General features: G+C 39.4%; 1 protein-coding gene across 2 annotated transcripts in view; it reads left to right on the top strand.

Annotated features, from left to right (window-relative positions):
* Positions 1 to 24,229, top strand: part of TPRG1 (tumor protein p63 regulated 1) — a 202,197-nt gene that overhangs the window by 171,187 nt on the left and 6,781 nt on the right. For both annotated transcript variants that reach the window (XM_028100915.2, XM_088025057.1), the window contains one exon: positions 20,170 to 20,323. In XM_028100915.2, coding sequence (XP_027956716.1) covers positions 20,170 to 20,323 — 154 coding nt within the window. The remainder of the gene's footprint in view (positions 1 to 20,169; positions 20,324 to 24,229) is intronic.

Raw genomic sequence — 24,229 nt, 5'->3', positions numbered from 1 at the left:
CACCAGTCCTCAAATTCATCCAATTTAACACTACAGGATTATCTTCTTAAAATCACTTTGATCAATTCATCTCTCTCCTCAAAATTCCACTAGTGATGGTCCGTCATCTCCTTATGCTTCACAAACTGGATTATAGAAAATCTCAAGTAACCAAGTTGTGCTATGCTCTCTGAGAAGCCACAGGATAAACATGCCTTATCTACCTGAAGTCTAAATTTTGACCAATGTTAAATAGTTTGGATTTTAAAATATTATCTTTTTATTAAAACCGATCCATGTAAATGAAATATAGTAGGAAACATAATTATATGATTTTAAGGATAAAACAAAAGATTGCAAATAAATTTAGTGTTTAAAGCAAGTGGCCTTGCCCCTATAGCCTTAGGAATATTCCCCTGGCAAAGTATGAGAAGCAGTAACATACAGCTTCATAGCTTGGCTTACAAGGCCTTTTGCAATATGGTCCCAACCTACTTTTCTAGCCTGTCCATTCTTAAATTCTCTTTATATAATTCAAAACCTCATCAAATCAAACATATCAGTGTTTGCCTACATGTACCATCATTCCACTGCCAATGAATGTTCTCACATAGTTTCTTTCTCTTGAACTGCTCTAAACTATCCAATTACTGCACCTCTCATGCATACTGTATTTACTTTCCTTTGCTCTAAATTCATCCATATCCTAAAGCCCAAATCTTGGTGATGAAGTGATAGGGCTGATGAAGTAAAGAGAAGTGTTAAAGATGACTTGAAAGTCTCTTCCATGGAGTACCCTAACACAGAAAGCTGTCTCTTACGCCCTGTTAGGGATAAATAGAACAGATATGTTTGTCATCAATGAAATCAGAAATTCGGGAGGAGCATTTATTAGAGAGCTGTGGGATCTCTTTGGAAGGAATAAGATTTTGTGAAGGAAAAATCTCTGAATGGTTCCAGGGCAGAGAGGCTTGGCTGTGTTTGATTGTAGACTATCGAAGATCAAGAAGAGGTTTGGGATGAGGCCATACCGGAGAACTTCTGCAGATATCTTTTGAGTTACATAGGCTAGAACTAAGCCAGGTAAACTGCCTTTCAAAATAGGGATCATAGGTACGGACCTGGGGTTATTTGAGGAGTTAACTGGGCGGAGAAGCTTTCTGTAATTGTTTGGCTGAATACAGAGCCAACAGCAGTTTAGTTGAAAAAAAAAAAAAAAAAAACCCAAGGTAGACCAAGTTCTAGACCAAATCTAACCTCTGAAAATTTTGTGACCTTGGCAAACTGACTTTCTGATTCATAATTCTGTCATCCAACAAAATAGAAAAACTATTGGAGATCTATGAATCAAATGAGGCGATTGGTTTATATATAAAAACACTTTGTAAATTTCAATGGAGCTTCCTTATCTGTGAAATAGAGATAATATGTTTCTACATTGGGTTAGTGTGAGGATTAAGATGAGAAAGCCATGCAAATCCCTTCCAAAGTGTTGAAAATAAGATGCCAAAGGGAATAAATATTAGCCATCATCATCATCATCGTTACTGTTCATATACTACATCTATGAAAATGGATGATTTTTATTATGGTAGCATTTTTTAATTAACATATAATGTATTATTTGTTTCAGGGATATAGTTCTGTGATTCATCAGTCTTGCAAAATTCACAGCACTCACCATAGCACATATCCTCCCCAATGTCTATCACCTAGCCACCCCATCCCTCCCAACCCTATGGTAGCATTTTGATTATGGTTTGGCTGCTAATTTATGGTTTAGGGTTATAAAGGGATTGCATCATGATTCCCTTTACCCCATAGCAAAATCTTTATTTCTGAAGTTGGGTTCCCTAATTATTAGACATTTGAGCAATTATCTCTCATTTGCATAGTGCTTTATTTCCAAGTACTTTTATAAATATTTATCTCATTAACTCCCCAAAACAATCCTGATCGCTAAGCAGAGTAAGAATGATAAACACCACTTGGGAGTTGGACAGACTGAAGCTAGGGGCATTGGTTTTTGTCCATGGTCATGAAATGAACTTATGGTAAATACCGTGGACCCCTCTGGCTGCGACTTCAGAGACCTCCCAGAGCTCTGGCCATGCCTCTGCTTCTCCATGGCTGCCGTTGTAGGTGAGCCGCTGGAGGACAGGTACTAACAGAATAGAGATACCTTCTAATTCTCCAGACACCAAGCAGCATTCAGTATGTGGTAAGACTTGATGACTACTTCTCACATCCACTTTTTTAAAAACATGGCAGACAATATCTTTCCTATTTTCTCTTGATGATCCTGAATATGACAAGAAGATGTAATTTGTTCCAAAGCTTTCTGCAGCAGCAGTGTGGGAGCTCCAAAAAGGGAGTTAGAACTTTTGCAATTGCAGGATTTACAACAGAATATTAAGAGTGATTATCTGTGGGTGGTGGGATCAGATGTAATTTTCCTTTTTTTCTTCTTTTTTTCTTTTTTTGCTTATCCTTACTTACTACCTATTTTTCCTCCCCATTAAATTTTATGCAAAAATAGCAATTATATTAGCTTGGCAATAGTGCCACACTTTGGAGGTGGTATATGTCTCCCCAGCTTGCTACCTTCACCACCCGGAAAATCTCCTTCACCTCCCTGTTTCTCAATTTCCTTTGTATGAAATAAGAATAATCATAATCATACACAACTTACAGGGTTGTGGAAGGATTAAAAAATAATATAATGTAAGGATCCTGGCATGTGACTGATCAACTAATATATATCTACCACCATCTGTACCTCTTCTTCCCCCCTCTTCAAACTTATAATAGTTTCAGGCTAGAAAAAAATTTAAGTGGTAACTCTAATTCTATATGAATTAAACATACTCATTTGCAAAAACAACCAAGCGAAAACTTTAGGGTGACAAGTTATCCCAAGTCTTAACTCTTTCCCACATGTCCTTTGGTGATGGGCTCTTGTAAAATATTGTAATTAAATGCCACATGTCAATGAGCAAGGAAATCTGGCCAGATGATCATGGAAGGGAGATTGGGAAGCGCTGTTTGTAAAGACATCCTTAATGTGAGGAGATGGGTGAGAGCTGCCTCTATAGTGTGGAGTAATCGGGCTGTCTTCGGGGACAGGCCAGAATTCAGGCATCCCAGGGTCCCACATCTGCTTGTGTTGGCCCTTGTTCAGATCACTGCACCTAATAAGAACCTGCAGCTTCCATTGCAGAGCTTGGGCTTGGTTTAGGCAGCTCTCTAATTGGTTTATGTCATTCATTAGGAATTTCTTTTCTTTAAAGTTGGCGACGTGAAGCCAGATTGTTAGGAGAGATTCCATACCACCCATATCTGTCTTGTTATTCGCCAGGTTATAAATGAGGTGATGTGGGGGCTCCTCTGGCAGTGTCCTTCGCTCTCAGTTTCTAGAGTTGGAGGCCTGGTCTGTTTGGATGGGAGGACTTCACCTTGCACCTCCACCTTCACAAATCGGGCGGGGCACTGGCGGCAACCTTCCTGCAGGGGCCGGCCACTCTCTTCTTTCCTGCTGCACTTCACACTGAAGCCCTCCTGATCTGGGCTGTGGATAATTAAAGGGCTCTTTCGCTTCTGGAGAGGGTTTGGCAGAGGGCAGGTGGGGAAAGATGTGTCAGGAAAGGGAGCAAGGAAACGTCAAGAATGACTTTGCTACACCACAGACTCCTCAAACCCAGCAGGCCCAGGAATAGACCTCTCTCCACTCCACAGGGACTGCTCTAGTCAAAGGCACCTCTGTCTTCTTACCCACTAGGGATGAAAACCTCAGGACCATAGGATCATTTCAAGAAGTGTACACTGAATAATTTTTCAAAGATATTTCCAACTGGAGATCAAGATTCTGTTATCTTTAACCCTGAAGTCTCCCTCAGTTTCCCTTTTATTCTCCTTGGCACTACCCTGCTCTAGGTCTTGTGATTTCTCCACACTGAGGATCCTAACTGGTCTCCCTAACTCTATACCCTCCAAATTCATCCTACCCCTCAAGTTCTGACCATTTAATTATTATAAGTCAAAGTTATGGTCAAGTTCATATCTCTCCCCCTATGAAAAGCTTTCCTCAGCCCCCAGTTGTTTATAGGATAATGTCTTATAGCATAGACTCCTTCGTTGAGTTTTCATTATCTTCTGTTACCTGACTCCAATCTATTTGTCCAGCCCCTTGATTGATTTCTTCTCTTATGTATACTAGGTTTAAGTCACACTGGCACATTCAACAGCTTCTGTACGTGCTTTACAATTTCTTTGGGGAATACTATATGAAGCTTTTAGAATAAGAATTAACTGGGAAATAAAACAATGCGAATGTCTCCTTACCAGTTTACCTTTCCCACCGGATGGTTTTGTCCATGGGGGACTGACTGGTGATTTTGAAGACTGAAGTTTAAGTTTAAGGAGAATGATAAAAGTGAAGATTTGGGGTCCATCCACTATTCAGATACTATGTTACCTCTACAATGACATGTAAGATCCTATAGCTGGGAAGAGAGAGAAAAAATAAACAAACAAAAACAAAACAATAACAAAAACAAGCTATTTCTTGGAACCTATTCTAAATTATGTAGTAACCAGGTTGATAGCATAATACCGCCCTGTAATATAGTAAAATTTGTGTTCCAGTACACTTTGCTTTTTAGGTGTAAGAGAATGAGCAAAGGCAGAAGTGAAATGATAAACTAACATTATTAAAACACTCTGTATCCTAAAAGATTTTTGTGAGGAGTTTGGCTGAGAAAAACATACTACCAGCCCACCTGCATCCTCTCTGGAGAGATGGAGAGTGGCCTTGTGTATCATAGGAGGGAACACATAGGCCCTGAGGTCAAATGAAACCAAAGAGAATACTTCGCAACTTTGAAGCAGGGTTTTTGAATAGTCCGAGTTTCAATTTCTTCATAAATACAGAAAATAATATCTGCCATAAGATTGCTATGAGATGTGTGGTTGAGGAATGTGAAGTGTCTGATTTTTAAAGATTTTATTTATGTATTTGAGAGAGAGAGAGAGAGAGGGACAGCATGAGCACATGGTGGGGTGGGGGGCTGGGGGTGGATGCGCAGAGGGAGGGGGAGAAGCAGACTCCCTGATAAGCAGACTTTCCGATGAGCAGGGAGCCAGACTCAGGGCTCCACCCCAGGACCCTGGGATCATGACTGAAGCCAAAGTTAGGCTTAACTGACTGAGCCACCCAGGCGCCCCTAAAGCATCTGATTAATAAATAGCAGCTGGGTTTCTTATTATACCAGGCTGTGACTTACCAGAGAGGGGCTGCTACATACAAACTATGTTCTTCCATGTGGAACATGAATGCTCACCTTTTCTGTGACATCCCCAATCGCTCAATGCATGCACACACACACACACACATACACAGAGTGGGTGGCAGTGAGGGGAGGGAATTTCTCCCTCATTTTAGAACAGGAAGGAACTGGTTGAAGATATTAAGCTCAAGGACAATACTCAGAATTTACCTGGCCCAGGGTGAGAAGTAGAAAAACTCCAATACTTCCCCACATTCATGTCTTTATGTTATGTTCTTCTATTTGGAATATCCTCCTTCTCATCGTTGAATGTCCACTTCTTTTTATACTTCCATGTTCTGATTGCCACATCTTTCAGGATTCACTGATCCTCAAGTCAATTGTGGAATCTTCCTTTATACAATGATAACTTCTCTTCACAGTTGTCTCCTATCTATCCTAGTAGACTGTGAGCAACCTTCATGAAGACAGAATTTCCTCATTTATCTCAGATGAATACTGCCATGGGCAGTGTTTTGAGCAGAGTTCCACTGAGCACACATTTATTGAATGAATATTGTTGCTAAGATAAATTTCAATACTTTACATCTTTAAAATGATATTGTCTCTGTGGCTTTAAATGAGAATTCATTTTTGTTTGTCTTCAAGAGGTAGGTAACAAACTCTATTGGGCATCACTCAAATTGCAAAGAAAGGTCTTAATCTCTTTGACCTTTAAATTATTATGAAGAAGCTACTTTGATATTCTGAGACTCATTTCTTCTCAGCTCTCTGCATAAATATGTGGGGATATTGTAGAAGAAGGCTGTAATTGTACTCCAAGTATCTTTGGGGGATTGTCTGTATGTGCAAATTTTAATTTCAATGATCAGAAGTTCCCAAGAGTGCACACTGCTGTAGTAGGCATGATGCAGGATTAATTAAAGACTGTGTCAGATTTTGTCTTTGTGGCTCTTACAGCCTTTTGGATAATGCTTGTAATGCAAAAAGAATTAATTTTGCGGTTACTGAAATGTCCTACCACCTCTTAATTATATTGTGGAAAGATTATTTATTTGGTTTCATTTTTAAATGATTTTTTCCTTCTTTTTTTCTTTAACACTTAAGCTATTTCTCAAACTTTGGCCAAGAGAGGAGGTTGAGCGATCTATCACCTATCTATCTATCTATCTATCTATCATCTGTCATCATCCTTCCATCTATCCATCCATCCCATCTACCCATCCATCCATCCATTATCTGTTTGAGCTCTACCTCCCTTAATTCAGGAACTAATCTAAAATGGTGATACATTTTATGATGAGCTGGTAATTTAATGCCTGCCTTACCAGGATATAACACATTAAATTCCTTTTGTTTTGCCTTGAGCATTTAGCCTAAATAAGTCATCGGGAAGGTTTGTTTGTTCTGCCTTATAGTTTCTGATCAAAAGCTTTCTTATGAAAGATCAGGTGCCAAAGGTGGAATTTAACTATGAGCTGTATTTTCCATGTCTACTTTCTCCAAAGTCAATTTGAAAAATCAACTCTTCACAATGTATTTTAGCAGCAGCAGGCATGAAAAAGACTTAGAAATTAGGAACTGTATTTGATGGTGAGCTCTAGGTGAGTCAGCAGTGTGGTAAGTCACCTGCACAGTCAATGTTGTTGGCTGAATTCACTGATGTACAACCTCTAGAAGGAGGGGGGAGTTGTCATGGTATATCCCACACTGACTGGATCACTATTAGAGTATTGTTTTCCTTTCTTGGCCATATACTTTAATTAGGACATTGGAAAACTGGCACATTATATCTATACGTACATACTATGCCTATACTATCTATCTATCATCTATCTGTCTATCTATCATCTATCTATCATCTATCTATATAGAGAGGAAGAGATTCTATGATAAAAAAACTTGTATCACTGAACATCTGAGTAATCTTTAAGCAAACTGAACACTAGTCTCTGGATGAAAAATAAATTTTTTGAGGACTTCTGTTTGATAATTCCATTAAATGATAGGAAAATGATCTTGATTGCAGGCTTTGAATTTTGCCTTTAACCACAGATCATTGATAGAACCCTCTTCTCTTAGATTCTTGCCTTGCAATCAGGTACAAACCACTGGTCCTTCCCCTGGTCAACCATGACTCCTGCCCTAGTCCCACACAATAGATAGCCCTCCTTTGATCCTTATCTAGCTGTGACCATTCCCACAGGCTAAGGAACCCTCAGGGCCATGGGATATGCCTAACCCACTGCCTGTGCCCTTCCCTCACTGAGCTACTTGTTATTGGGGCCAGTGACATCAGGATCACCTGGGAGCTTGTTAGAAGTACAGAGTTTAGAACCTCACGACCCATTCCACCAAGTGAATCAGAATCTGTATTTTAACAGGGTCCCCATGTGATTCAAACACACATTAAAGTTTGTCAGGAATTATTCTAGACCATGATCTGGGTACCTCAGACCCTAGAACTCCCTGCCCAAATGGTCCTACATTTGCCTTCAGGGCCTGTCCTTCCCAGAGCATACTGTGCTGCCAATGGACATAGACTTAAGACTAAGGGGTGACCAAGGGGTGACCATCTGGGGGTGGAACTTGGAGATATGGGCTTATTGTTCTCACTTATGTAAGTGATGCTGCCACACTGAGGGACTGGATACCAGGCCTGAAAAATAAGAGGAAAGGTCCCAGGTTTCTTTTTTTTTTTTTTTTAAGATTTTATTTATTTATTTAATTGACAGAGAGAGAGAGAGACAGCAAGAGAGGGAACACAAGCAGGGGGAGTGGGAGAGGAAGAAGCAGGCTTCCCACCGAGCAGGGAGCCGGATGCAGGGCTCGATCCCAGGACCCTCGGATCATGACCTGAGCCAAAGGCAGTCGCTTAACCAACTGAGCCACCCAGGCGCCCCAGATGCCAGGTTTCTATCTGGATTGTTGCTCTGGGTCTGGATGGAAAAATAAAGCTCTGTGGTAGAAGTAAATCTTAAGTGAAAACAAAATCATAAAACCCCAAGCTCATATGTATGCAAAGCAATACAATGGCAACATGAAGATTAAACACACACACACACACACAAAACCGCACAAACATTAGCTCGCATACCACAAAGCAAATATGCACTGTGGAATGTAGGTAAATCAGTTCTGTTTCATGAAATGTCTGGATTTCTTAACTTTGTACATAGCTTATTATTTCACTGCATGTTCCTTCTTTGTCTCCATATCCCCCAAATTTATGATTTGGCAGTTTTTGGTGGATGCAAAAGAAACTAGCCAGAGCGCAAGAGAATTCAGAAATTCTTGCCTTCTGATTGACTTTTCAGAGGTCTGCTAAAGGAGTGCTTGAAACCTCTGATGAGAGGTGCCAGGCACGCTACATCCGGCCTGAGAACAGTTCTGCTAACTAGGCATCTGTCTCTTTATTTTGCAAAAGGGGAAACAGACTATGAGGGTTAAAGTGCTTTTCCCAAGGCCACAGAGTAAATGAAGGCACTAGTTTCAAACCCAGGTCTGCATCCTCTCTCTAAAATCTATGACTTTTTTATTATATCAAAGTACCTCATAAATAATATGGGTGTTTATGTTGTCTGAATTTTACCTGTGATAGAGTGTAATCACTTTGGGCAGGGATGGGGGGGGGGCACTGAGCACACTATTCTTGCTGAACAGTTTGAATGGCTCATGTTGACCATGACCAAGAGAGAATGTAATATTGATGGTGGACCATGTCATGTGTGGAAGTTAGAGATGGACGTTTTTTTATTGGCCCACATAACATACTGTATGGAATATCATAAACTTCCCCACAAAATGTTTTCTTAGGCATAAAGGGGAAAATAAATTAGCACATCATGTAGAATCTCTTGAAATTTGTTTCATTTCAAATTCCTCCAAAGTGGAGAAAGCAAAATGTTTGCAGCCTCAGGAGCAGGATCAAGGGGAAGGGCTGTGAGACAGAGCTGAATTTCTTCTGTCATTCAGAGCTCTTGTGCCCATTGCCTTCCTGGGTGGCCCCATCTACTTTCCAAAGGGCACTAGAGAGCAGGGCCACAGGTTTGTGGTAACCGGTCTCTCTCATTGTCTGTGTATATATTCCAGACAATCTGCTCTCCATCTCCCTTGAGAGGAAATGGAAACAGAGGAGACTCACACACAAAAAAAATGTTTTTCTCTGATGCTTTTCTTTCCTTTAACTTAGCTACTCTGTGCGTGTTGAAACTTGGCTGTTTGCAGTGCTCAAAAGCAACTTCCTGTTGAGAGGAGACCAAAACTTACACAAACCCAAGGCTAATGTGATTTACCAAATATCCCCATTCATAATAAGGGGGGATGCCTCAGAATCGATCGTTTCCTTTATTGTGTGGTGTTTTCCTGGGTTGCAAGAGTTGCCCTCTCCTCTGTACACACAGAAACCTGTAGGCACGGAAGGGCCTTGGCGTAGGCCTGGTGTGCCAGCCCCTGCAGCACTGTGCTCTCAGAGCAGGGTCCTAGATGACCTGTGGGCAAAGGTACAGCCCCTTCCATCCTGGGCATTTCTCTAAGCAAGTCCTTTTAGGTACACCCCCTCCCCCCCGCAACAAACAGAAAACAGTTGAAGAACGCAGTTTTAAAGAGCGCAATTCAGAAATGTACATTAATGAAAGACCAAAGCAGAAGCCTGATCCATCTGGTTGGAGGGAGTGAGTATTTTTGTTCTGTTTTGATGTGTATTTTTTACAGTAAAGACCATGGGTCTAGTTATTTAAAAAAACAAATCTGTAAGACGAATCTTGTGGGGGGAATGTATATGATTTAGGCGTGGACCCTCGTCTTGGACAGCTCACAGTTCATTTGAGGATATGAGACAAATACACAGAATAATTTCATGTTGGTGCAATGATCACAAATGCTGTAGGCCAGGCTCAGCAAGTTGCATTGTTTGGCCGGATTGTTGAGGAGTTGTGGCTTTGAGTTTTGGAAATGAATTCATGCTGAAACTGTAGTGTGAAACGTCTCGACTTTGAGGCTGGGAAATTGTTTCTGAATTTTAGAGGCAACTGGAAGGCCATTTAAGTGTCTGAATCAGCATTGTGGAAAAAGGTAGAAGAAGGTGGATTAGTTGAGGTGAAGAGAAACTACAAATAAAAATGTGAGCTCAGCAGTGACCATCTTTACTTAGGTTCACAAGGGAACACACAGCTGGTTGGCATAAAGTTTGGTTTTCGTCTCTGTTCTGTACATCCACAGGGTTCCATGGAGTTGTGGGGGTCTGTGAAACCAGGGAGATCTAAATTCGAATCCCAGTTCTACCATTTACTACTTGATGGCTTTGGACCTCTCTGTGAAATAGAGATTATAAACCAAACGTGTGAGTTTGTGGTAAGGACTAGAGATAACAGATGTAGAGATCTTAGCCCACTGCTGGTGGCTCTGGTCATGATGGATGACAAAATCTTAAATATGCAGTTGTTCATTTCCATGTAAAAATAATACATGCTCATTACAGAAGGTAAGGAATTTTAAAAGAAGGAAAATAATCCTATTGTATCAATAATGTTAATATTCTAGGGTGTTTCTTTCAATCCTTTAACCAGAGAGGAAACAAGCTTACCATTGTCCTTCTTGAGACTTGACTACTTCCTGATTTGCTTTGCTGTTTACAAGAAGAAGAACCGGACCTGGACCAGATAGGCCCTCACTGCCTTCCTCTTCCATCACTGTAGACACAGTCCTGATCCAGACCTTTACTTCAAGCATGGCTAGGAGTAGGCAGACTCTGCCAGAAACGCCATGAAATGTCCTCTTTGTCAATCCACCCTCAGATCTCCTGAACATGTACGGAATGAATGAAGCCTTCTTTGATACCTTCAACTATAAGGGACTGTTCTTGCCTTTGAGTCCTCATTACATTTTATTTAGAGCATTTGCTCTGGACTGTATTGAGGAATACTAGCAGAGATTTGCTGATACTGTTGCTACTCAAAGTGATCGTTAAGTATTATGGGAGTTATACTCTAAATGGTTTGAAGGAGGGGTCAGAATTTAAGACGTGTTGTACAGAATATGAGAGTGCCAGTCTACCAGAGTGTGACCTTAAGGATGACAAAATTTCATGTCATCCCCATTGGTGGAAAGGTGGTTGTCATGATTAATTCTGGGATCAGATTTGTTTCATTCTAACAGGCATAGAACTCCAAATGGACTTTCTAAAACATGAGCCATTTAGATGCCCATCTAAAAGTTATTCACCATCAACATTATTGGATTAGCTCTCCATTTACATGTCATCTGTGAAACCAAAGCTTTTGCTATAAATTTCCCTCACAGAAAAGGGCATAGGAAGGAGTGTGGTTTTGTTTAATTATTTGCCCATGACTCCAAAAGTAATGCATTCCTAGATTCCCTGTCAGTAGAAGTTCAGAAAAAGCAAATTAGAAGGAGTCAGAAATGTTGATAGCAGCAAGAAATGACAGAGATGAGGGAAGAGATGGCTGATATAAGAAATAAAAAATTTGGCAGTCAAGAATCTTTTAGAGCTTGGGTAAATAGCCTTGCTCTTCATGTACAACAGTTGGTCTTCATAAAGGGAAGTATTGAAGTATAGGAAAATATTAGGAGGGGTTCAAGTATTAATCTAGGTAATCTTTTAGATTTCAGTCTCTGTTTTAGTAAAATAAGGGATCAAGGACATAGGATGTAAATGGTTAATAATAAATCCCTTTAAAGTCTTAAAATTTGGTTTGTGATGACTTTTATTAAGCCATAAAATAATTATTTTTAATATAATTTGAGAAAATAAGTATATATGTTTTAGAATGATTTCTATCTAAATAATCCATTCATATCAGTTCTGGAAAATAAAATATCTCTGTATGTTATTTAAGTGACATCCAAAGGTAGGTAATGCTTGACTCTGATGAGTCAGAAGTGTTCCACTAGCGCATACTTGGAGCATCCTCTAGAGAATATCTGATCTAATGCCTCCATTATCATCGTGAGCACGCAATGAAGGTACACACACAAGTTGTGTCTTTCCACAATGTCAGCTTTATTCAATCAGAAAGCAAAATTAAATCACAATTATAAAGCAGGTTCAGGATTCCAAACTCAATGACAATGTGATTAGACTTGGCTTCTTACAGAGCACACAAAGCAGGAGAGAAGACAAACCACAAAACAAATAAGATAACAGAAGGGTGTAGGAAGTAAACAAAGCAAACACGCAAACACGGAAGTCAGTCTGGGGGTACGCAGTTGAGATAAGGCCTTGGGCTGGTCCATGTCAGCTCTGGGCACCTACTGCTTCTGATGTTCCAGCAGTGAAGGATCTTGGTTCTGTTCGGAGATCCGTCCGGCAGAGCCTTCAGTGGCAGCTGCCTTTTTAAGTGGTCAGACATAGAGCCGTCAGGTCTGAAGAGTCTGGCAGTTTGCTGCCAAAATCCTTCCCTTTTTAAAGGGATTCAATCCATTTTGGGTCTCTGCAGACCTCGTCTGGTTCTGCTCGTTATCAGTTCTGGGGTGTCAGCTGACGTGGGTCCGGGCGAAATCTCCTAGTGCAGGAAATACCTTAACTGCTTGCGTCACTGCTTGACACAGGCTCCTGCTTGACACGAGAGACTCCGTTTTGCTCTCTACAATTATTTTATAAGAAGGATGTCTTGGTCTTTTGGGGCTGCTATAAAAAATACCAGAGACTGAGTGGCTTATAAACAGCAGAAATCCATTCATCATACTTCTGGAGTCTGGGAAGTTCATGATCAAGGTGCTAGCAGATTTAGTCTCTAGTGAGGGTCTGCTCTCTGGTTCATATGCGGCACTTCTCCCTGTGTCCTCATATAATGGAAGGGGTAAGGACCTCTCTGGGGACTCCTTTATAAAGGCATTAATTCCATTCATGAGGACTCTGCCTTCATGACCTAACCATCTCCCAAAGCCTTTACCTCCTGATTTCATCATCTTGGTCATTAGGATCTCAACATATACATTTTGGTGGGACACAAACATTCAGACCATAGCAAACGGAAATGGAGGCTCAGAGATGCTGTGCCCAGCTCTAAGCCACAAAGAAAGTTAGCATCAGTAATAGGTTTAGACCCAGGTTTTATTGACAGCCAGTTCAGGGCTCTTACTACTATAATATTTAACATTCTAAGAATGGAATGATACGGCATTTGTACTCACAGGCATCTTAACTGGTCTGTGAATTTATTCATTCATTCATCTTTTTTAAATATGGATTTATTAAGAGATTACTATGTACCTTGCACACTTTAAGTTTAGCCTAAGTATTAGCTATATGCGCCTGCGCGCGTGCACACACACACACACACACACACACACAAGACTGTGAGTCACAGAATCTTAGGTTGGACCTTTGGTTTGGACCTTAGTCTTCTTCACCTCAGCCCTGAACATGGCCACCTCTAGGACAAGCACATTTAGGTTTCCCAAGCAAATAAACATTTAAGGACTTTCATCCTGGGAGATTCCATGGTCTTTTTCTGTAGCCCTTTTTCTAATTATTCATCCCACTCTCTCTGGGTTCTGCTTTTGGTTTAATCCTAGGTCTTTTATTCTGTAGTTTAAGATCCTTTCTTCTTTTGGAGAAGAAAGATAAAGTCTCAGCAGCCCTCTGAGAATTTCTCAGTCACTAATTTATCCTTTGGCTTTTTGTCTAACTGGTATAATACAAATTACTTTTTTTCATAATAGGTATTAATTTATTGGGGCAGAAAAGGAGAGTAGAGGTGATCTGGTTCGACTACTAGTTTCATTGATGGTCCCCTAGAACCCAGAGAGAAGAAATGTTTCAAATTACCCAGCAAGTTAATGGCAGATTTAGTCTTTGAACCCAGGTCCTACCTGTCATCCAAGGTTTTTGCCATGGCACCACACTGCCCCAGAATTCTCTCTTTAGGGTCACTACTGGTCTGTTTTACTTTATCACTTACTTCTCCATCAAGTAAAATAACCCACGGAATTTCTTGGTTACCCATGCCAGTAAATGGTTAATCTCACTGAGCCCAAGGCCCTGGAAACTTCTGGGAGGGAGCCAGGTGAGCAAAGAGAGCAGATAAAGGCACCACCTGCCCATGGGTTAGAACAGCCTGGGGACACAGAGAGAATGTAAACACATTCTGCAAATCTTATTGTCTGACACCGTGCCAGCGTCTTTTGGGTTCTTGTCATGGAAAATATTTCGTCTGAGGTCATTCATTGAGCAAAAAGGAGCATTGAATACCCTCCAGGGTGCCAACTCTGTCCCCCCCCCCACCTTTGTCCAGATTAAATAAGCAAGGGACTAACATTTCATGGTTCTAGAAGGCCTGCCTTTCAACAATACAGGCTGTAAGGTAGGGAAAAAGGAGACATTGAGAAAATATATTGTGTTGTTCCGAACAGCTCTCTCCCCTGGGCAGCCCGCCCTCCTCCCCCGCGGCCTCCCTCTGTTTGCTCACCCATACTTACAAGCACACGCCCTGCATTTAGAGCAAGAGTTAATGTCTGTGCTTCCTCATAAATCTCAGCTTGGTGCCTGGAGCTATGTTTTTAATTCTGTGGTGGAGCTTTGAGATTTGAGATGAGTAGAAAGGAGGGGCAGCTGATGGAGGTAAAATTGGAAGCTGCCATTTCTCCTTCTGGGGACTTGCCTCCTCATTCATGTCTTCTCTCAGGTGGTTTAAAGCCTTAGCTCAGCCTCTGTGAAGGCCAGGATGGAAGGAGAGTGGGAAGTCAAGAGAAAGAAGAGCTATGTTGTACTATGGCTATGTTGTACTATGCCGAAGGATGCATGGCTTCTCTCTGAAGGTAGCAGAGTGTGTGGAATGAGCAAATTAACCCAGACTGGTGACTGGCTGGCATAGTTTTTTGGTTCGGCTAAAAATTACTTCAAGGAGGAGGAGTCTTTCCTGTCAAAAACAATGTCTTATGGAACTTGTTATCAAAGAAAAGTTTTCCTTCCATTCGACTTGGAGCTTCTTTTTTTGTGTTGTTCATTTATTTTTCATGTTTGGTCCTTTGGCATTTGGATGATAGTTTCTTCTGTATAAACCTCATCTCTTCAACATGCCTTTGCTTTTTGTGGTGTAGAAGGCAAATCTATTTGGCTGCTATGATGGTTTAAAGTAGTAATTGCTTAGGTTTCCACCCTGGCAACAACTGTATTTGAGTAGAATTCTGAGTGTGAGTCACTGAGTAGAACATGTAATTAACAAGACTAAAGGAAGAGCTCTGATCTTTGAAAATACTGGTCCTCAGTTTATACATCTATAAAACGAAAGAATTGGAAACACATCTCTTAAAGGACCTCCAACTCAGACTGTCTAAGATCCTAAAAATCTCCAACTGTTATAAACCTCTTCTTCCACCAAGTTCTTATGAATCTTTATGGAGACTTTCCTTTACTTCTATATCTTCTATATCTTTCTGGGAGGTTTTGAAATTTATCAGAAGCAAAGGGTACATTGACCTTCTTGCTTATACTACTGTGGGAATGGAGGCCAGATCCATTGTAATTTATTGAAAAAATAAATTGTAATAGGTGAACTTCTACTTCTATAATGAGATCTGTGGGTTTCTATTTGTACCTGTTTGAGGTACGGGAAAGAGATGATAGTAAAACAGGCCCAGAGATCATCAGACCATGGGCTTCTGGAGTTCAGAGACTGAGTCTTATTCATTTCTCTACCTGCAATAATACACTGTACTGTACAGAGAATATGCTAATTAAATTGTGGAATTGAAGATAGACGACTTAGGACTGTTTCAGGGATTCACCTCTGAGGTGATTTAAAAGATTATTTTTAACCTATTAGAAAAGTTTTATAGAACTATGCTGATTTCAGTCTGAAGAAAAAAGAGCTATAGGGGTGTTTTAAGTTGAATGGAAGTCTCTCTGATGGATTTAAGTTCAAGGAGGAAATCATATACATCAAAACACTGATAATGCAGAAACTAAACAAATAAGTATTCTGAGACTCAGAATGAGGTGGAGAAAGAGGGATCAATAGATGAAGAAAAATGTAGACGATTCCAGAACCTTCTCTGTTCTAGAGATTTGCTTTTCTGGTTTTGTGTGTGTAGGGATCATGGAATTTCTCTTCCCCCTTCTTATTCTGTTCCTCTAGTGGTTCTTGACTTGCTGATCTGATTAAGCCTGGTCATATTCTTTATCATATTTCCTGTTAACTTCATTTATTTCTACCACAAGAAGTGTAAATGCAGTTAAATAAAATTTAAACAAAGTTTCTAACAGTACACAGTAAGCATTATAGTACACACTAGGAACTCAAGATCTGCTAGTTGGGCCTTATAGCATACAAAACACTTTCTCATCCATTATCTTCTTGTTCCTCATGAAGTTGTTGTTACCTAAATATTGGAAAGGTGGTATATAATGCTCAAAGCCAGGGTATATACTCAGAGTATGATTTGGAGCAGAGAGCTAGCAAATCTTTCTTTACTTAATAATTTGGTGTTGGCATTCTTTACCTAGGACTGTACCCCCATTTTGATTAACTTGACCATAGCAGCTCAATGAGAAAGATCCAGTCTTCTTACCCTGACAAATAACTTTTATTTTAATTTCCCTCTTCACTCCCAGGGCTACCTTATTTTCTTTCAATCTTATAATTGATAATATTAAATACATATACAAATCTATAGTTCCTTTTGAGACTGAGATTTCCTTTCTGACCTTTAGCTAGGATCTCTGGGCACGCTTTTTGCCTACAGCTGGTAACGGTCTCCTAAGGGCAAGTCTTTTAATTCTGTGTTGATTGGAAGTAAGGCTGTGTTGTGTAATAGCAGGACCTTAACTTGGAATGTATTTTGTAATGATAGCCCAGAATGGTGAAAAGACCCCTAAATGAAGTCTTGGGAGACCAGGGCTCCCACCAGCTCAACCCTGTGTGTAATGATGCTTCGGAAAAGCTCTAGTTCTTCTGTATCAGTTTTCTCCTATCCAGAAAGAAGGACCGGGCTTTACCTTCCAAAAGCCCTTCTATCTGACATTCTCTAGTTTATAAACATTAAAATGCTATTCCATCATATGGTGGCTGATTTGTGCTTTTACATGTTTGTGAAGTATCATGGCAGGTGCTAAAGTTCTCTGGGAGTGATGGGACAATGCTTGGTATAGTCTTTGCAGGAGAGGATGTGTTCAGGGGGCTAATTTGATGCCTCTGAACTGAAGCCACAACCCAGAGGCTTATTTTAGATCTAGTATGTCCTTGACTGGATGAATGATAGTAGAATCATGACCGTAGCTATCTACACCCTTTACATAGTTACCGAGGTCATGAGGTGTCACATGGAAATAGCCAAAGAGCATATGGTAAAACTGAGATTCAGAAAATGAAACTAGCTTATTCATAGTCACACAGCATTAAGTGTCAGAACCAAGACTCTAACACAAGAATACCTGACATCCTGTTCTTTGCATTTTTCACTTTACTCTGTTACCTCATATAATATCTTTCATGGTGAGCACAAGTAACTAATAAAGCACTCTTGGTTATAAAGGCATCTATATTCTCCATAATTGTCCTTATGACATTTGACAGAAGATGATAGATTTTCATAGACCCCTGGTACTGAAGTCTTTGCTGAGAAGCACTGCCTTAGTTTTACCTTTGGAGAGAATTCTTAGTTGTAGATTTATCTTCTCAGATATCTCCAGTGGAGCTCGGGAGAGAAGGTTGGCTGAACTTGTTTGTTTATTTATTTATTTATTTTCTTTTTTAATTTAAATTCAATTAGCCAACATATAGTACATCATTAGTTTAGATGTAGTGTTCAATAATTCATCAGTTGCCTATAACACCCAGTGTTCATCATATCACGTGCTCTCCTTAATGCCCATTACCACATTACCCCACCCCTCACCCACCTCCCCTCCAGCAACCCTCAGTTTGTTTTCTATAGTTAAGTGTCTCATGGTTTTTCTCCCTCTCTGATGATTTTCCAGTTTTCCTTCCCTGCCCTATGATCCTCTGTGCTGTTTCTTATATTCCACGTATGAGTGAAACCATATGATAATTGTCTTTCTCTGATTGACTTATTTCGCTCAGCATAATACCCTCCAGTTCCATCCAGGTCGATGCAAATGGTAAGTATCCATCCTTTCTGATGGCTGAGTATGAACTTGTATATTTAGAAGTATGCTTCATCTCTGAGAAATGTCATTGCCATGCTCAAATTGATTGGTTATTTAGAAATAGGGTCCCTCTTGAATTTCATGCTTAAACTTCATTTGAGGTTTCCCTAAGGTAAAAGAATATAAAGTGTACTTATTAGAGAAGCTATCTTGGCAGATTTTCGTTGCCTTTGGATAAAAGCAAAATTGCACCCAGCACATAAATTGACATATGAAGCAGTAAATAATTCCATTGTGCAAGTTGTTTTAATGGACTAAAGCCAGAATGCTCCATTAACCAGCATGCATACAATATTCACTGAGCTTAGAGTTTATTACCAGGCCAGGAGAAAAAAAAAAAAAAAGAAGAAAGAAAGAGAAGAAACAGAATGAAGGAATATATGGGGGAGATGATAAATGCCAGCATAGCAGCTGGGAAGGTGAGAGGTTAGAAAGGGAACCTTAGAAGTATGTACAATATGTTTCTTTTCCTCTCTTTTTTTTTTTTTTTTCTTTGTGGGTGAAGGATTAAGTAAAAAAAAAGGTTCAGTGTCAGTTTTCAAACATAATGATCAAAAATCTGAGAACTGGGCAGTAGAATGTGCCAGGGTCTTTTCTAACTTTAAGAAGAATCTCAGAGATCAGCCAGTGGGGGAGAGGGGTGGCATATGCTTATGTGTGAGATTGTGTTTATACACATATCTACTTGGACAAACACTCAGAAGCCACAATAGCATTCCCAAAGGAATTCCTCCTTAATACAGGAAGTGACAGCTTTGTGAAGGCACCACAATTAAGCTCTGGGTTTTTATTCTAGATCCCAGGATTTAATTTCTAGAAGAAATGAGAGCTCTGTGATGTTCCGTGGGACTGTTTAGAAGTACAGGCAACTTAGTTTTAAAGCTTGTTGAATGCAAAGCACCTGAGCTTGGCTTAACCTCCAGGGATCTCTTTGCATTCAGAGATGTCTAAAACCACAAACCATAAATTCTGATGGGCCCATGTGAAAGAAAAGACCACAGGAATTACAGTTTTGTTATTCAATGTGGCCACACTCTCCTGCCACAACTTCCCTCCCATCACTCCCAAGCTTCCTCTTGTTTTGCACTTGGGTTTACCAGATGGCCAGGCCTGGGCTATTCCAGAGGGTGTTTGAAAAGGCAGGCACAATTCCTTTACTAGCTTTGATATGTTTGTTTCTGCAACTTTGCTGGATGGAATGTGTGCAGAGAATAGAGAACCATGAGATATAAAAGCTGAAGTGACAGGCATTTTGAATTGGTCGTCATCCCTCTTAAGGATCATACATACACTACTGTTATTGATGTCCCATGTCTCTTCTCAGTCATTTCCTGCTGTGTTTACTGTTTTGTGGAAACTGGAGCTGCTGTCATTTCGCTCCTCCTTGAAACTGCCCACCACCTCAACACTTCCAGTTCCTGTCCCACCCCACCCTGACTCTCCCTCTCCCTTTTTCTTTTAACTGTTACCATTGGAATATTGGCATGAGGTTAATGTCCCTATTTCCAGCCCTGGCCTTCTGTCCTCAGCAACAGAGTCACATTTCCAACAGGCATTTCCACATAGGATTCTCAACAACACCTAGAACTCATCATGTTTGGAACCAAATTTATCCTTTTATTCTTACCTCTTAAATTTCTGGAACAATCAGTTAGTAGGCAAGCCACTTAGCATCATTATAAAGGCTAACTGAGACACTACTTTACTTTCCCATCCTTTTCTTTTTGTTTTAATTGAATGACAATGGCTAATCTAAAGGAAACTTCTTTCTTGTAGGAGACAAGGAGAAGGCCTTAGGATCTACTGGGGGAGTCTGGAAGAACACTCCCTCTTTTCCCGCTGGAACCCATGGTCCACTGAGGTGCCTTATGCGACCTTCACTGAGCATCCCATGAAATACACCAGTGAGAAATTCCTTGAAATTTGTAAGGTAGGCAGTTTGGGCATCACTCTTAGATTACCTTTGACAGTGAAGCTGTGTTCTTCTAAGACATGTACTATTCCAAAAAAAAAAAAAATAAAAATAATAATAAGATACAACCTGAATTTATACAGATACAAACTTTAAAAGGTTTGAACTATTTTTTAGTAAACAGTGGGGCTGTTTTCTTTATTAAAAAATATATAATGTTTATATTAACCATATTATGATGTTTCCTCCTTGCTAATTTCTTATAAAAATTATAGTGTAATGTATTTAAAAATTGCAATACTTGTGTCTGTCTGATTGTGTTTATTGCCAAAAGGATACATAAAATTTTCTGTATGTAATTAAATTCTAATTATTTTATTCAGAGAAGGTGTGTGGGATAGTGTGAAGTATAAAGTCAGATATGGCTCTTTGGTCATGTTTGTCACTTTTCTTTCTGGACCTTGGTAGTCTCATCTCTGAAATGGACATAATGATGATCACTGCCCTTCCTCCTAACTTCATTGGAACACTGTAAGGTTAAATGGGATAATGTGTATATAAATGCTCCATAAATGGTAAAGCAATTAAGAGTATTAAGTAAGAGTATTTTTATGTCTTTCAATCTCATTTCCCCAAATAGATCTTAAGTTTATCAGTGACAGCGTGAGTCCTTCTACTCTTCTTTCATCCCCTCTAGGGAAATTTAGGCAGCGCTAGCACACTAAGTAGGCAGGAAGTAAAACAGTTGGAGCTGTAAATGCAGAAAAAGATCAAACTTTTATATTTTCAGCAAAATCTGTATACACATAGGAGTGTGCTTATAGGCCTAGAAATTCTTGCCTTCTCTAGCCTTTCTGTGTTTACTTTTATATGCTGTCATTCACTTCCAAATATCACAACTCTCTATTTGCTATAAATTCAAAAGATTGCAACATACATCTAAAGTCTGTGGATGGATGGCGTGCATTGCATTGCCTGCATTGTTTTCAACACACGTATTCATGCAAGTATGTATATGTATAAAAAACATTTTTAGTTGATAAGTCTCCTATTTTGAAAAGGATTTGGGAGAAACATGTGATTAAAGGATAGACAGAGTCTTCATTCCCCCAAATATATAGGTGGAGTTGGCTTAAATCCCTTCTGCTCTCAGAAAGGTCAATGGTCTTTTCAAGATTTATGTGGGGTGCCTGGGTGGCTCAGTTGGTTAAGCGACTGCCTTCGGCTCAGGTCATGATCCTGGAGTCCCGGGATGGAGTCCCACATCGGGCTCCTTGCTCAGCGGGGAGTCTGCTTCTCCCTCTGACCCTCTTCCCTCTCGTGTTCTCTCTCTCTCATTCTCTCTCTCTCTCGGATAAATAAATAAAATCTTAAAAAAAAGAAAACATTAAAAAAAGATTTATGCAAACATCCTCAGGGACTTATGGTCTCAAGGTGTACCTCTGGCTTATTGCAGGCACTAAGTTAATTCATTGTATGGATCATGTGATAGTCCAATTTCACGATGCTGCAGCCCAAGCTTCAACATCAGCCCCTAGCCTGACTCTACCATCCAAAGCAAGAAAACAGCACAAAATGAAAACCAATGAGAACAACAAAAACACTTACACAAAGGCATTGATGTGAGAGTAGACTTGCTGAGGGCTTCAGGGAAATGGAGTGGGAATTTACATCATAATAATGAGTCCAAACTTCACGGGGAATATCAGCTCTCCCTGTTTTTAAAATCCTTATTAATAATAATACTCTGATACATTGCTTCATAATCCTCTCTCCTCCCCTCTGGATCCTGCTTTGCTCCTCCCCAAACACTTGCCCTTCCTCTTCCCTTCTTCTCTTTCCTCTTCTTTTTTTCCCTTCTTCTCCTCCTTCTTTTCTTCTTATTAACAGCTCAGAGTATTTTATCTGTTTCTTTTCTTTTTTTTAAACACCTGCTAATCCAACCCAAAATGCTTAATAATGTATTTTTCCAAAACCATTTCCCACCTTTAAAGGCAGTCTAATTCTGGCCATTAAAATACTATGTATTTTTGCATTAATAGTCCTTGTATTTTATTGTAAGTTAAAATAAATACCAACTGCCTTGGTTATTACATCCATTACTTCCTGAGCCAAGTCTCTTATTCCTCATACCTGATGCATTAAGTACTTACTCCTTGAGTGTCCTTTGCTGGAAAACGTTCAGGGTAAGGGATTAGAGAATAAGTTCTATTCACTGCCGAGAAATGGCACTGCATTACTCTAATTCTTGATGGTACTTTGATTTATTCTGATACATATGAATACAATCAAATAATTTTAAAAGGAAGATAAGAAATAAAATGTCAAAAGGGGGATAGGATAATTATTTCCCAAATACCATGAATGTGGTTAGTAGAATGGAGTATTAGTTTTACACAAGTCTTCCTATTAGTCAAGGCTAAAGGGAAAACTCAATGTTTATATAGCTCTTGTTGGATGGGAGTAAGAATAGCAGGTGTGTGTGTATGCACTCGAGCACACATGTGTGGATGTGAGTATAATGAATGGTTGTTCAGTTGGTTGGTTTTCAGTCAATCAAACTATTTTGTGGATCTGTCAAGTGTATTTCCTTTATGGTTTTTCTCCTTAAACTACTCTTCCAAAGCTTTTTTTTTTTTAATTTCCTGGCAACAGTCTGGCGTTTTTCTTTTGCCAAACTATTTCTTATTCAAAGGCCACCCCAAGTCCTGATTCTCTATGAAAACAAGTGATCTCCATCTGTGATGTCAGATGATGAGTACTCTGATCCAGTTCTTTGAGTCTTAATTTCTCTTTTGTTGTTGTTTTTTATGTCACAATATTATTTGTGTTTAGGATATTTTCCAAGATTGGCTTTGATTAATACTCAGTTATATTAATGTAAATGAGTAAATAAGAAGAAAGATAATTCTGTGGACATATAATTCCTTTTATGTGAGTATTTTGGCATAACATAAGATTTTAAAAGGATGATATAAACTAGTTTTTCCATTCCCCTTATAAATGAAATGGGAAAAAGTAGAAAAATATGGGGAAAATGCATAACTAAACTAAATACCTGAAGCAATTTAATTCAGTTTAGCAAATCTATTATGGCAAAGGAAAAAGAATCCTGTAGAGCTGGGTTACACATAGTCAAAATTTTCAAATTATGTATGATCTAATGGAATAACTTATTTAAAAAAATACATTAAAAAATCCAAATTTATTCTTACTCAGAGCCTTTCCTTGTATAGCACCTGGGATCTCTTTATTCAACAAATATTTTCTGACACCTACAAAGTACAGGTATTATTGTTCAGGATACAAACATAAATGAGACAAGATTCATGTCTTTGTGGAAGGCATTGCTTAACAGAGGAGGTAGATAAAAATGCAAAGATTTTTAAATGAGTACTAAATTGATTAAATCAGAAGTTTAGATCAAAGGACAAGGAGTGGAGGCACATGAAGGTACAAGGAATATTCTTAGACACGGGGTAATTTATTTTAGCTGGAGTTTGTGGAGTTTAATCTTATATATTCCCATCGTGATTATAATGGTTCAAATAATAGGTATAAGGGCTTAGGTTAAGGGCAGTAGGAATGGAGAGAAAATAAATTTTGAGATATTCAAGACACTGAATTAATGGAAGTAGGTAACTTACAGGATATAGTAGTAGGTGGAGGAGAGAAAGAGGTTGAAGATGATGTGGTTTCTGGCTTGGGTAGATGGTGATTCCATTAATTTCAGTGGGGAAAACTGAAAGGAGAGTAGGTTTGGAGGTTCAGTGTAGGACATGTTGAGTTTGACACCTCCATGGAACATGTGGATCAGTTAGTTGTCAGGCAGTTAGAAATTTAGGTCTGAAGCTCAAGAGAGAAAGATTAACTGGTGATAAAGGTTTTAGATCATACAACTTTGGGTCAAAGCTGAGTCATGGG

This window comes from Eumetopias jubatus, unplaced genomic scaffold, assembly GCF_037043125.1.
Source record: "Eumetopias jubatus isolate StellerSeaLion01/CBP00866 unplaced genomic scaffold, mEumJub1_p1.0 scaffold_1, whole genome shotgun sequence".
Classification (NCBI taxonomy): domain Eukaryota; kingdom Metazoa; phylum Chordata; class Mammalia; order Carnivora; family Otariidae; genus Eumetopias; species Eumetopias jubatus.
The sequence above is the reverse complement of the archived record's forward strand: the minus strand, read 5'-3'. Positions and strand labels throughout refer to the sequence as shown.